At 37.2% G+C, this 15,164-nt stretch overlaps 1 protein-coding gene across 13 annotated transcripts in view; it reads right to left on the reverse strand.

The window, feature by feature from the left end:
• MEF2C (myocyte enhancer factor 2C) overlaps positions 1 to 15,164 on the reverse strand; it is a 166,515-nt gene that overhangs the window by 10,752 nt on the left and 140,599 nt on the right. For all 13 annotated transcript variants that reach the window (XM_057540516.1, XM_028169264.2, XM_007193024.2 and 10 more), the window contains 2 exons: positions 2,834 to 3,006; positions 283 to 412 (listed from right to left, as the gene is read on the reverse strand). In XM_057540516.1, coding sequence (XP_057396499.1) covers positions 283 to 412; positions 2,834 to 3,006 — 303 coding nt within the window. The remainder of the gene's footprint in view (positions 1 to 282; positions 413 to 2,833; positions 3,007 to 15,164) is intronic.

Below are 15,164 nucleotides of genomic sequence, written 5' to 3' on the forward strand. Positions count from 1 at the left end.
TGAGAAAGTGAGCTTTCTATTACATCACAGAAACAATAGCTCATTTTCTTGAAATTGTTCTTATATATTGAATTCAGGTTGGGTTAATAAAACTTTTGCTCACTAAGAAAGAAACATGTGGATATTCACTTTGTCTTAGTAATGAATAGGTAATGGTATAGTCCTCTGGACACCACAGGTATTAAATAAAGCTTCCTAGCAGACTAAAGAGTAATATCTTTTTCATCTTGCTTTTTAATAAAAAGTATTTAATGTATTATTTGAACATGGCAAACTACTCACCGTTACCATATGTTGTTGAAATGGCTGATGGATATCCTCCCATCCCTTGTCCTGGTAAAGTAGGAGTTGCTACGGAAACCACTGGGGTAGCCAATGACTGAGCAGACTGGGAGTTATTTATCCTTTGATTCTTTTAAAGTAAATAAAAAGATATTACTTATAGAATTTTTTAAGAGTTAAAAATACTAGATTTCAGTATTAGTGTTGCACATAAAGAGAACTTGGTACAAATCTCATGAAATTAATCATTTAACATGTGTCTCTATGAACTCTGCCAACCCTATCATTTACAATCCTTCAAGAGACCAGTTGTTGCCATAGTAACCCATTACATCAGTATCTCCTAGGCAACTGAACTAGTAACAAGTACCATAGCTTTATTGTGGGTAAAAACAGACTATGTTGAAAACTGATGAAATATGTATACTGTACTTCTATTGTTTCAGTTTTTATTCAAATGCAAATTTAAAAAAAATTAAAATCAACCATGGTGGTTTTTATGCTCAGTTCTATACACACCAGAGCAGATGGGTAGAGGGTTCATGCTATATTTTGACCAGCAGGTGGTGCTCTGACCACTTTTTTTCAGATTCTTCTAACCTTCCCTCAAACTAGATGGCAAAGCAGCTAACGTATATATTTAATTCCTTAGAGCAAGGAGATTAAAAATTCATATAAATTTAAATATCTTGAGAATTTAATTCTTAGAAAAATAAGCATATTCATGGTCTTAAATAACTAAGGATATTTTTGTTTGTTCCAATTTTACTATAAATTAAATCCTAAAATAAACTGAAAACATGGCCTTTACTTACAGAGGTTGACACAGAAAAATAGATAACCTGATATCTCACCTATGAGTGATACTTGAAATGAATGGCATTTAAATATAATCAATATTGACACACACTAACTCCTGACATCTTTCCATTTTACTACTGCTACCCCTCCACCTAACAAGCCACTTTGGGTTTCTCCTTGCACGTGCCAAGCACCCTCACCACTTACCAAAAGCAGGTCGACATCCTCAGACTGAGAGCATGCGGAAGGAGTTTTATTAATTAGTGTCTGTAAATATTTATAATTGGGCAAAATCTTTTCAACAAAAGGAGAAGCATCTTCCGATAGACACAACAGTTTAAACAGTTTTAAAACTCAGACTCTAAAGATAACTCCTTACAAAGACATTCTTTGTTTTCTTTAATGAGCTGTTTGTCTCAAACATGAAGACAATCTATCCAGTTTTCAGCACAGGTCAGTGTCTCAACGTTCATTATTTCACCACCACATTTTGAGGAAAAAAAAAAAAAAAAAAAAAAAGATTGTACTTTGAAACCCCACTTGCTGGAGGAGGGGGGAAACCGCACCTGGCTGCCAGTGAGAGACCTGAAGGATGGCTCACAAGAAACCCTGGGGAAAGCCTCAGTTTTAAGGGACTTGGAATAAATCTGCTGATAGAGACAGCCTGCCATGCATGGCCCACACGGCTTGGCTGTGGCCCTGTGGGAGGTTTTATTTATCCAGCCTTTTCCGAAGGGAATGTTGCACATTATGTGAATTTTTGGGGGTTGATATTCAAAATTAATCTGCACGTGCCATAATAAACTAATCAGCTTGCAGGACTGTTTTACCCTGAAGCTTGCCACAGAGCAGAGAAAGAAAAAAAAAAACGTGTTTGCAGAATGATCTAAATCTGTCTACTGAATCTTGGTTTTAAATGTTCTCGCTCTTAAGCAAAGCTAATCTGGAGAACACGGATGTAAGTCTCTTTGTTGCTGAATGTGGTCTCACAATATTATCTTCACCTTAGTCCTGCAGACCCAGGAGAAAGAAAAATGATAGCTTCCAGGGATATTATTTATATTTCATATTTATTTATTCTTATAAGTGCCACAACTTTTTTTTGAGGTAAAATAAAAATATAACCTTTGTTCTCAAAATGCCTAGAATTTTAAGACAATTTGTTTTTGAGAGGTAACTATTGGCATAAAATGCATATTTGGAAAGATGAATTGAGGCAGTGCATAGGCATGTGATGCATTAAACATTATCATTGCAATATACCTAAGAAAAGAATTGCTAATTAACGGGAGAAAGTTCATTTAGGAATTCTGAGAAAGATTTTTCATTGTCAGTACCTTAAGGACATACTTATTTAGTTCAATACTGTAAAAATCTGTTATGAAATACCTCATTCTGTGAGTGTGGTTCTACCATTGGTCAAATCAAATCATATGTCCCATTAGCAGAGTACTAGGTAATGATTTTTTTCTAATTATAAATTGAAGGCCTTAAAAGGAAATGTTTTCTCTGCCCCAGAACACCAGCCCTATACTGGAGTTTTTTGGATGTTGGTTCTTTTTTTCCACGGAAAAGGGAAAATGCACACTAGTTACCAGAAATAATAGCTAAATCCAACAGGGCCCCAGCAACAGCACTGACGTGTTAATTTTCTGGGAGCATGTGAGTAATTCATAAAGTTAGACAAATACACAAATAGCAAAACATATACAAAACATCAACATTTATTTAAAATGTAATTTCACATTACCACTGATGGCATCGTGTTCTTGCTGCCTGGTGGAATAAGAACTCGGAGATCTGGTTTACGGTTATTCATCCCTAAATTCATGGGGGGAGGAGATTTTGCTTGCATATTCTTGTTCAAGTTACCAGGTGAGACCAGCAGACCTGGTGAGTTTCGGGGATTGCCATACCCGTTCCCTGTTAACACAAAACAATGAGAGCACTGAGGAAAAAAGAAAATCTAGACTCAAAAAATGTTTCTAGAGAATACACTACATGAGATTAAGAATAAAGGATTAACAGGGTGAGACAATAACATACATTGAAAGTTCACAGGATGACTGACAGCCTCCACATCAGTAACCCAATCAGTTATTTAACATTCCTCTGAAGGAAGATTAAAAACTCTTAATGAGAAGAGACCTAATAGATAGCAACTTGCCCAGAAACCAGCATATACTTTTTTTCTATTAAAAAAATTTTGGGAAGAAAGTCAGACAGTCAGTCGTTCAGGGTCTAAGAAAAGCACTGAATTGGTCCTGCACTTTAATTGACTAGCTCAGCGGAGGCCTGGCCGGCATGACTCACTCTTTTGGTTCAACGATTTGGCTTTTATTTTGTGTATCTGTGTGTCCTTAAGTGAACAAAGGGCATACCAGCAAGACTATAATTTCTAGGACATGCCATAGGGGTAGCAGCCTCTCACACGCTTTGCTATTCAGTCCCCCTTGTCTTTGCGCGATTTCCCCCTATGGCTTTCTTCCATCTGGTTTGCTCTCCTCACTAAGCTCAGTGTGCGAACCTGAAGCCCTGCTTTCTTGCTCAACACAGAACTTCAGAAAGCAGGACTCCTTCTCAGGAGCTGAAATGAGGGGATGGTGCCTCCACTAAAGTGCTGGTGCACAGGGCACAGGCGTAGCCATCGAGTGGGAACCGTCCTGAAAGGGTTTTCTTTGGTCTCCGATGCTTAGCCCTCCACTAACAGACAAATGGCTCTCTGAAGGCGTCCATTTCTCATAATTCAAAATATACTGTCCCGTGACAGGCGGAGCTGAGGAGGGAGCCGATGCAACCTGAGCTGAACCAGAAAGTCCCCTGCTGGCTTCCTCTACCATCTCTCATTGGAGAATAACAGAAACCACCTAGGTGATTTCAACAACCCGTGCTGGAAACCTAGGCAGTTGTTTTCTAAAGCTCTCTAAAGGAGACAGTCAGACCTCGTTGTTACTGTCATCATTATCATTATTGTAAAACACAAGTATCTATTACCCCAGGACGAATGATACTGTGTGCTACCCAGTGGGGATGCAGAGACAAGCCCCCGGTCCTCAAAGGCCCTGCAGTCCCTTTGTGGCAATCCAATACAGACACGCGTGAAACATACGCACCAAGACAAGGCAGCCTGGAGTGAGGCGTCACAGAGCAATACAGATTAAGTGCTGTTGGGTTCCCAGGGGGGAACAGATTATCCAAACAAGATTCATGGAAGAGGCAAGAACTGATGCGAGTCTTGAGAAAAGAGAGGAGACAGTAAGATCTCTGGGCTTGTGACCGGGCACTGGGAAAGGTCCAAGGTGGCAATGTACAGAGGATGGTCAGGGACACTGTGAGCTTCCTGGTGAGAAGGGAACCCATGGAAAGAGGGGAGTGTCAGAGACCCTGAAGGAATATGGAGGGTTGGGCTGTGGAAGCCACAGAAGTTTAGCCTGTGAATTCCAGGCTAACATGTCTTGGGTTTAAATGGTGGAAATGCAGACCCCTGAAGGTTGCAGAGCAGAGGTAACACAGGCCTTTAAGTGGACAGAGAGATCTACCGGTATTGGGATATTCTGTCATTAGGAAGGCCTGATAGTGTGATCCAGTCTGGAAACTTCTATGATGACCTGAGCTATGATGAGGAATTGGGAAGGCAAAGCCCAGGTATATTTCAGGAGATATTTATGGGCACATCTTTTGAATTAGAATCTATTTGAGGCACACTGTGTAGAGCACACTGGTTCTTCATACCCCATTCATTTACTTGTCTCATTTTACGCATGAATAAACGGGCTGAATATATAACAAATAACTACAAGATTAAATCTGTCAATTGGATTATGCATAAAATTCTCCACTTTACAGGAAGAAAAAACCCACAAAATAAAACAAACAACCCCTCGCCCAAAGCGTGTCAAGTATAAAGTAGTTGCTTAAGAAGTATTGGTTGAATTTGTATGTAAATTACTCTTCTATAATAAAACTTCAAGAAAATTAGCTAAATTCTCTAAAGCCAGCTAAATATGTCAAAAGCCCAAAACATTTTTTTACAGTTAATTTGGATCGTTTTCTGTGGCAAAAGTTATTATATGAAACAAATGCAATTTACCTTTTTCCACTAGGAGAAATACAAAGGATATGTTCACTTAGAAAAACGCTTGATCAAATGGAATGCTCACAGGAGTCTTATATTTAAGGTGTCTTACTGAATCATTATCGTGACTATGCTAGGGCTTTAGTTTTAATTAATAGATTCCACTGGATAAAAAGGGAGCGAGAAAACCAAGACAAAGTTTGCTGTCTACTTTCCTGTCAGCTGAAGCTCAGACTGACAGACACCCTGAATGCCTATGTCACTTATCTATTAAGCCTGTGTGAGATCTGGTTTAAATAAACAATCAAATGGAAAATTAGCTGGGTAATTTCAAAAGAAAGGGGGGAAAAAAGTCAGTTAAGCAGTGCAATGAAGCTTGAACAGATCTGAAGAAACTAAAACCCCGGCGTCGTAGATGCCGATACTGGTTTGCATGGAGGAGTTATTTTGCTAAAAGGAAGTAAAACCGCTTTATGAAATGTGTTGTCCTGTGATATGACGAGCACTGGGCCAGTGTGCGAAAATGGAAATGCTGCACGGAGGCTCTGAGAAAAGCTCTTTCTTTTTTAAAATTAAAAAAAAACAAACATCTTCTACAGTAAACGCTGAGAAATTCCAACAAAGCCTACCCCTTTTTGCCCACATTTTAAACAATGATTTGGGGCAGCGGTAGGGGGAAAAAAAAGCAAACATATATTATAGTTTTTCACCCAATAAATGCCTCAAAACTTAAAAAATTGATTTGAAAAGCATTCTATTTTTCCCCTTGGAATATTTCCTGTTGTTTGGAAATTATGCCATTTTAGAAGATTAGTCACATATTTTAAGGTGTTTACATATTGAAGGTAAAATATTTTGAACCACGATGACACTTCTTAGATTCATATTTTTAGAGCATAAAGTTATTTTTGAGAACAAATAAATTCTGCCTTTTACCGGTGAGTTTCTGCTGTTTTTAGCATATTGTGCCAGCTAGCATTTTGGAGCCGTATAATAACCATTTCTGTCTCCAGCCACCAAGTTGTTATTCTTTTGGCATAATATAGATTCAGGAATGTGAGGCTGTGGATCCTAAACCAGTGATATAGAAACCTATCATTTGAAAATCAATGATGAATACATTCGTGTGGTTTACTGCTAAGAAGAGCCTGCATTTAAACCGGCTCGGAAGCCGCGGCCTGCTCCCCACTCAGGACGCTTCGGCCTTGGTTGAGGCTGCTGTCCTACCTTAAGATGAGTTCGCCCAAAAGAACAGTGTCTTTCAAAGTCAGGGGTCGCGAGGTGGGAACCGCCACCCTTCAATAATCTTCTGAGATATAGATTCCACCTTTCTTCATGCTTTAAAATTACCCTCCGCCTGGGACAATTATCAATTTGGATGTGACTGCATGCAGATGTCACATTCCCCTGACCACTTAAAAGCCCCAAAATTATAAAGCATGAGTGAATGGATTTCCTGATTATAAGAAAACGAAGAACAGACCAACTTTAGAGTTCGTTTGTTTTACCGTTTCGTTTGATTAAAAATATTGTTTCACATAAAACAATTTAAGCATTCACGATATAATTTGCATAAAGGATAATAGAATCTACCTCTCTTGGTTACAAGTTTCTAAACACTCATATTAAAACTAGTGTAAATACACAAAACTTCAAATGTGGTGTTAGGAGAAAAAAATTTTTTTCTTTCCAGTTAACTTGAAAACACTTGCTGCTTTTTCTTTTTATTTTTTTAAATTGACTCCTATTTTAAGAAGTTGTAAATTCAAAGAACATATTCCTGGCTTAAGATGTTGTGAGGACATTTTGCCTTGTCTCACAGAGCTCAATTGAGTATGTAGCTCTCTTTGAGCCCGAAGTTCTGAAACTTTCTCTTATTTAGATGTTTAGACATTATGAGTCTTTTCATGTCACTTTTTTTTTTTTTTTCTCTCCTGGACTTTCAATTATAAATACAAGAATATAAATCTAATAAGCACAAAACAGAAACTAGTCCTCATGGACCAAGGCTAATTTTTTCATTGGCACAATCTGTTTTTGTAGTCTCTCAAGTCGTCATCTTTGACTATTCATTCCCACTTCCTCTTCCAACTCCATATCCAATTAGTTACCAAATCTTGCTAGCTTTTCTTCAAAAATGTCTCTCTCCATTTCCATTGCCACCATCCTAATTTAGGCTTTTGCTGCCATTTGACTAGGTCTTGCCATAACCCCCTGTTTGGGTTCCTGGTCTCTAGTTGAAGGGTTCTTCACCAGGCCTTAAGATGGGCTGCAGGAAGATTGTGAGCTCCTTGAAGCTGTATGCAAATTTTTGTGCATATGTGTTATAATAAACCTAATGTACACTCCCAAGATTTTCTTTAAAAATCTTTCTCAAGTGTTGCTTCTCTCATGTTCCTTTTTCAGATCATACTTAACACTAGTGGGTCAGTGCCCTGGCTTGGCTCTCCAAACTGTGCATAGTTTGACCCACTCTGTCTATCTAACCTAATTTCCAGTGGCCACAGCCAAGCTCACCATCCTCTGAATAAGCCTGAGTCTTTGCTCTAGCAGTTCAATAACTGGCAGTGTTTGATTTCCTGTTTAATTCAAATTCATTTTTAAGGATCGGCAAAGGCCCAGTGCTTTCATGATACCTTTCAGTCAACCTCAGCCCACCTTGAACTCGCTCTCCTCCAAAATCCTGCATAACTAGAGGCTAATACTACACAGAGCACTAGTCCGTCAAGGGTTTCAAATGCTCACAAAACACGTATGCAGATTATGCTGGAAAAATTAGAATTATTCAGGAACAGGACTAAAAGTCAAGTTACGGAGGGAATGTGGGATGAGAACTGAAAACATAATGTGTAACTTGCTAATTTCAAACATCAAGGGTCTCTCCTCTTTATGCTACTTGAGAACATTTTCTGTTTCAGATAATGATTACACACTGATGACCAAGTACACCATTGAGACAAACTGTTTATCAACCATATAATATAAAAGTCAGAAAATCATGCAAGTGCCCACCTACTAAATTTGTTAATAGAGAGTTAATTAAAGCTTCTTTTTCATCTACTGCACCTGTTAGTCATTTCAAAGCACATTACCTTAGCTAACTGCAAGCAGTAGACTCAAAGTAGAAATTTTCCCTAATGAAAAAAAACTCTGAGATGCTGGATCTTTTCTTCTACACTGTCAAGTGTTTACTGCCATAGGTTGTCTCTATATCAAGATGAATTTCAATAATAATTTACTCATACAGAACTTTCTACCAAAAGACGGGCTGCATGATATCCTAGGAAAAAGAATGGTAGAAGGGTGGCAATTAAGAGTGCACAGGATTTTATTAGGTGGTTCAGAGAGAGACTTCCTGGAGAGAGGGAATTCATGACAGATCTCAGAGTCACGACTGTGTTTGAGAAGGATGAGTATTCCTATGAAGGTGAAATATAGATCATTTCAGAGGATGCAGTTTTCAGAAGTTGAAAAAGTAGGCTAGGCTAACACAAGCCTCTCAGATCATGTTAACTTTCTACTGTAGACTTTATAATAAACTTTTACTAAACTTTATACCATAGAAAATGAACAGCCAAAGTTGTTTGTGAGTAGGAAGTGGCATCGTTAGCTGTGTATTGGGAAAATAGCAATAGTGGCAGTGGAAAGGATACATTACAGAGTTAGACGGTTATAAGGCAGCTAGTTAGGACACATCTGCCAGGGAACACATGAGGAATGAGGTCTGAATGAGGCAGCAGAGTTGGGAAGATTTACAAGGCAGATGGGCATCGAGGACAAAGGAGGATTAAGTAGATAAATCCAGTTCCTAGTCATGAGGTCTCCATTAGAGTTCCTTCAACTATACTGAGCCTTGGTTTTCACACGCTAAGTAATGATTTCATTAGTGTGAGAGAAGCATAAAAGTCATCTGAATCAGAGACTCCCACCTACTCTCCCAAGGCAGCTCACCAACACGACCATGCAATATTAACAACAGCAAGCATTTTATATAGTACTAATTACCAATAGTATTAACAACATCAAGCATGCATCTTAAGTGCCCAGAACAGTACAGGCACCTATGCAATGTTTTGTTATTATACCTGGATATAAAACACCTTTAATCCTCAAAACAACAACTCTGTGAGATGCTAAGAGTATCCCTGCGTTACATAAAGAGAAAACTGAAGAACAGAGAGGTCCAGTAACTTGCCCAACGTCAAACAGCTATCAGCTGGCTGAGCCATGGTTTGAACCCAGCAGTGTGTCCAGAGTCCATGCTCTGAAGCACAACACGGCCCTGCTCCTGGGAACTGGTCATACTCTGAGATTTTGAAAACCCTTCTCTGTCAAACCTCATCCTAAAATTACAGGAACACAAAGGAAGAAAGGAAACAAAGGGTGAGACCAGGGACATGAGACTCAAAGGGCCTCCTAAGTCAGCAGTGATGTGGAACATGGTCAACCTGGGCGTCAAAAATAGCAATTCTGGTTCAAAAGACACTGGACTTACATAAGGGGCACAGAATGGTGATGTTCCAAACCATATTTCTAGTCTCCTTCTGGATAAATAAATATTTACAAATAGGAAATATTGGGTTCAGCTACACTAAATGCCAGAGCAGCTGTTTAACTTTCAGCATGCTATTCTGAGTGGATGATTAAGTATGCTTTTAAAGGTAGATTTTGTAATACTTTAGTCAATAATCTTCTCCCCTGTAATAGAGGGTAAAGATGTTTACCTACCTACTGTCTATTTAAGAGACCAGCTTCATCAGAACCACTCAACATGATAGGGAAACGCCCAGTATTTTATAGTATCCACTATTAGATATCTGGAAAATAATTTCTCATACACAGGTTATAAAAATTACTTTGTTTAGTACTTTGTTAATGGTATCTTATTTTTGGGAATTTGGAGCAAACTGCCACAGGAAAACATTAAGCTGAACATACAGCTGAACCTCTGATGTATTGATTTTCTGTTTTTACTTCAGCAAAATGCTTTGCCCACTTAAGGTTTTTTTTTTCTTTCAACAGAACAATTTTTAAAATATTTACAGCATACAGTCTTGTTAAACTAGAGATGTTACATATATGATAACGTTCACTACTATCAATTAATTTTACATTTGACTTTTTAAAAGTTCTAAGGTAAGTTAGTTTCCAATATCAGGACATTGTTTTGTGTCTCAAATAAACCTACGGCTTTTCATGTAATTTTATTTGTACATAGTAAAATTGCTCATACAACCCACTGTTCTACTGGAAGCAACACGCCTAAAATAGTTTTTAGTGGGAAAAACTTATGACCTTCTAGACTTTAGTCTTATATTCACTTTGCCCTGAATGCCTGAAACACTGTTAAAAGCACTACCAACTATAAGTTATTCAGCTGTTGTAAATCACAATCAGTATTTTTTTTTTTTTTTGAGGGGAAAGGAGATCTTTTTCATGGGATGGCTCTAAGGGAAAAGGCAACCACAAAACATTTGGAGGTCAGAAATCTGGGAATGATGAAAATTTCAATATGCCTACTGCAGAATGGGGGCAAATCAGATTTCTGATTCTTATCCAGCTTAAGACTCCTGATTACAGATTCTTAAAAATAAAATCAAGTCTCCAATCTATCGGGGGGTTTCTCAGGGAAATAATATAATAACGCATAATGTTAGACTAAGAAGAAACTCCTGTGAAACCTCAGTGCCTTTTGTGGTGTATTCTTAGAAAATACCCCAAGAATACACCCGAGCCAAGACTATTCTTGGCTATACCAGTTAGAGGGCAGCAGACGTTCTAAAAAGAGACTTGTCTCTTCTGCTTGACCATGTCACCCTGATGCTGAACCATGCCTTCGTGGATTTCCTACTTACCCCATTTGTCCTTGATGTTTCTTAGATGTCTTTTGTTTAGCATCTTTTGTGAAATTAAGTCTATCTGCCAACTAGAACTTTAAACATTCAGCACATACAATGGAATCTGGATTGTGAGGCAGACGTAAAGAATTTTTACTTATTACTGAGTTGTTTTCCTAAAGATTGGAGTCTGTGTTACAAAGCCGGTTTGTGTTGGCAGACCACTTTCATTTTTCCTGAAAGTCATGTGGGTCAGGCATTATCACCCCAATTTGTGACAGATGAGGAAACTGAGGTTCCGGGAGTTTCTGAGACTTGTCAGTAAGTGGGAGAGCTCTGATTTGAATCCAAAGCACAAGCTGCTTCCACTACATTATTACAAAAGCCAGATGTTTCAGATTTAGAATGCATCCTTGAATTGTTCCTTCTCTTGGAGTAAAGGCTCCAACTTGCAAATAAGAAAGAAATCGACAATTTGATGTTTCCCATGCACAAAGGCACTCTATCGTTCTGTTCTCGGTACTGACTTACTGAAGGGATAGTTTTTCATCGCACCACAAAAATGACATGGAACCTTGCTATCTTACAAAAAGTTCCACTTAACAATGAATGATAGATTTATGACTCACTTAATTGTTCACTTCTTGCGATTTGGGGGCTGTCTCTTTACTAAAAAATGAGGGGGTGTCTTCATTATTGACACAATTGTTCATTCTTTCAGTCATTTTTATAAACAAAAATATTGAGACAGTTCAAATTAGAGAGAACGTGACAGAAGAGAAAGAATAATTACTTGTGGTTTTAACATTTACACAACTGCTGCAAACACATCAGAAGATGATAACGTTCAAATGAAACGTGTTGCACTGCATCGTACTGCGCTCCCTTTCTGCCTCAGATTTATTAATATCTCCTCTCTACTCCCACCCTTGAGGGTAGGGGCCGCGGCAGGCATCTCTGTGAGGCCTACTAGTGCACTACTCACACCTTGCACATTTAATAAATATTACTGGGACTAGATTAAACTAAGCTTTATTTTTTGCTTAGGAAGTCAAGAATATAGATAATTATAATACTAACAAAAGCCAACATTTATTAACAAGCACTTACTCTAGGGCAGAAACTGTGCTAGGTGCTGCCTTGTATTGATGATCTCATTTAATTTTCACCAACAATCCTGCAAAATGGGAATTCGCAGACTTTCCAAGGGTGATGTCATCTCTAAAGTAACTTGTATATCATGTATTTTTCTTGGTGATTTTATTATTCTGAATGTCTGCCTCCAGAATATTTTCCCAAATTACTGCTTGAGCAAAAATTTTGCTCCATGATTTCACAGTTTTCTCTGAGTTGCTTAATACTAAAGGTTTCTTTTCCATGATTGTTACGTAAATTAATGTTATCATGTTTGAATATGTAAATTGACCACAGCTTTAGATTTGCTATTATTACTATATTATAATAACCTAATATAGCAGGGATTTTTTTTCCCCTCACACTACAAATACGACAAATCCGTTCTTTGCCATAAGTAGAGGTTGTAAGTGGAGTCTAAGGTCAAAAAATCGTGAAAGGAGGGCATAGTGTTTAGTAAGACAGTTACTAAGTAGATATTACGTTCAGTTAAAATAACTGAAATGGAGCAATAATAAATAAACCTAGTGAATACTTAGCACCCTATGGACACATCTATAGATGATAAATTGAAACTGTTTAGCCAAGGTTTTGGTACAATATAGTTTCCTTTAGTAGAAAGTTAACTAAAGGAATATATCTGATTTGATCTTTCAAATATGAGACTGTTTCATGACTATACACTCTTAGAATTGAAATTCAAGTGAAAGATTCTATATAAGTCTAACTAAAATTTAAGACTGGCAAAGGTTTGTCTAAAAACAGCAAATTATACTCTTGGCTGACAGCCTTGAAGCCCCGAAAAGTCCCTGGTAGGTAAAACATTGATTTCCAAGAGGGGTTTTTTTAACCACATCCCTCCGTCAGGATCTGCTGTCTATTGATGTACAGTTTCATATCACTAATGATTTTGAAAAGAGCTTTTCCTTCTGTATTATCTCCAAATAAAATCTTATGGCAATGTCAAAAACAGGAAAGAGAGAAACCAACACTGTGCGAGGACAAAGAAACATGCTAAGCGAAAAAAGACAAATGTTGAGTAAAACTAATATTTTAGGGGGAAATGTTAACTTCTTGAGTTAATATTAAAAAGACCAAAGTTTTATTATCAATCACACTCTTAGGTTAAATCAATGGGATATGAGTGAAGAGACCAATTTTCACATTGCTTTGCTAAATATAATAGAAAGACAGGTGATAAAAAGGAATACAACTTGTGAGGTCAGAAATCATGATATGCAAAAGGCTCTAAAATCTGCTGAAACACTCTCTAGGGAAGTTATAATTTGAAATTTTGTTTTTCCCTCTGGAAATCAAACTCCTTAAGTCAAACCAAAAGGGTTGAAAGCAGATGGTGTCCTGACTTAGCCTGTAACATTCATCTGTCTCCTCTTTGACCTGCCTCTCCCACTTCAACGTTGACCCCTAGAGAATGGTGTCACGGTACTGCTTTACCTATCATCTTCCAGGTCTTGTACATGGGAAGTGGACACTGATTTTCTTGGCAGTGGCTGATTATCACGTGCTGTAGATTCTCCAACTAGAGGACAGTATTTTTTTTCCTTTTAATAAATCTAGATAACCTTGGTTTGGGTTAAAAATATCATTGTTACTTAATTGCATAGATAATAATAAAGCAATGCTGTTGGATCTTTATTTATGTTTTGGGTGAACTCCCAAGATAAAACTGCAAATGAGTTCAGAATTTTTATTCAGGACAATTTAAACTAACATAATACTTTAAAAGAATCCAACTATTAATTCAGATTTTTTTCATTGGCTGCCTAACAATTTTTTAAAAAGTAATATAAAATTATATTTTTATAGTAACAAAAAAGTTTTCTTATTTGAGAGTAACTAAATGGTATCAATCTCCTTTTCTTGAATACTGCATTCTGCATTTGTGTTTTGTTAGATAACAAAAATATAAACTTGTTAAAGCCAATACTTTTAAACTGAATTTTTAACCACTTCACTGATAGTTTAAATCATTGAGCAAGAATTGCAGAGAAGTCTGTTTGGTTGATAAGAAAGTCAGCTAAGAAATTTTTGATAAGTATTCTCAAAAACAAATACTTGCAAAGCAATAGTACTGGTATAGAATAATTAAACATTGTATGACCTTTTCCTCTTCTCATTTAGTTCTATTTTATAATATGCTAAATTTTTCTTTTCCAATGCTAAATGAATTACAAAAAACTCATGTTAGGAAAGTTTTGTGATTATATGATCATAAAACACTGCATGTAAATGGACTTTAAAGACTTTTGTGTCTTATCCTTAATGTGAGTACTAAGTTCAGAGGCTCAAAGTTATGACCCAAAGTCTTAACTGGATGGAGTCTTTTCAGAGTCTGGAAGCCAGGTCTCCTCACTCAGCCACCGCTCAGTGGTTTATCCACAGCAGTACACTGCCACCACCAAGTCTCCATGTATTTAGCTGATATAAATTAAGCACTCCAGAAGTGACAGCGCTTGACAACCAAATGCATAAAATAGTAAACAATAAACATCAAAATAAGGAAACAGCTGTTAGTTTCTTTTTATATAAAATTATATTTACTATAAATGCCAATTAAAATTATTAATCAATATACATAAATATCCTTCGCCTTATTGTCAAATAGCTATGTAGACTGTAGAATTCTCCTAAATTTTCAAAGAGGTTCCTAAAGGGTTTTTTCTGCTCCCCCCACCTCCCTTTCTTTGGTCTCAATCAGGAAACAGTATATCCTTGAGCATACTGGTACTTTTGACTCAATAAAAAAGCAACTATGTTATCAAAGTGAAAACAAAGGGTACCAAGAGGGAAGTGAATAATCCAACACAAGGCATGGCTGTGCTAACGATTACTTCTATTAAATCTAACAGAAATTCAGTTGAACCTGATCTTAAAATCATCTGTAACCACTAAGATTAGCATGTTAAAAGCTTTAATGTACGGAGATATGACAAAATGTAATTTTAAAAGCAGTGACTTTTCATTTTGTCTCTTGAAAGGAAAGGATTAAATAGTGGATGAATAACTGTCAACTG

Source organism: Balaenoptera acutorostrata, chromosome 2 (assembly GCF_949987535.1).
Source record: "Balaenoptera acutorostrata chromosome 2, mBalAcu1.1, whole genome shotgun sequence".
Classification (NCBI taxonomy): Eukaryota; Metazoa; Chordata; class Mammalia; order Artiodactyla; family Balaenopteridae; genus Balaenoptera; species Balaenoptera acutorostrata.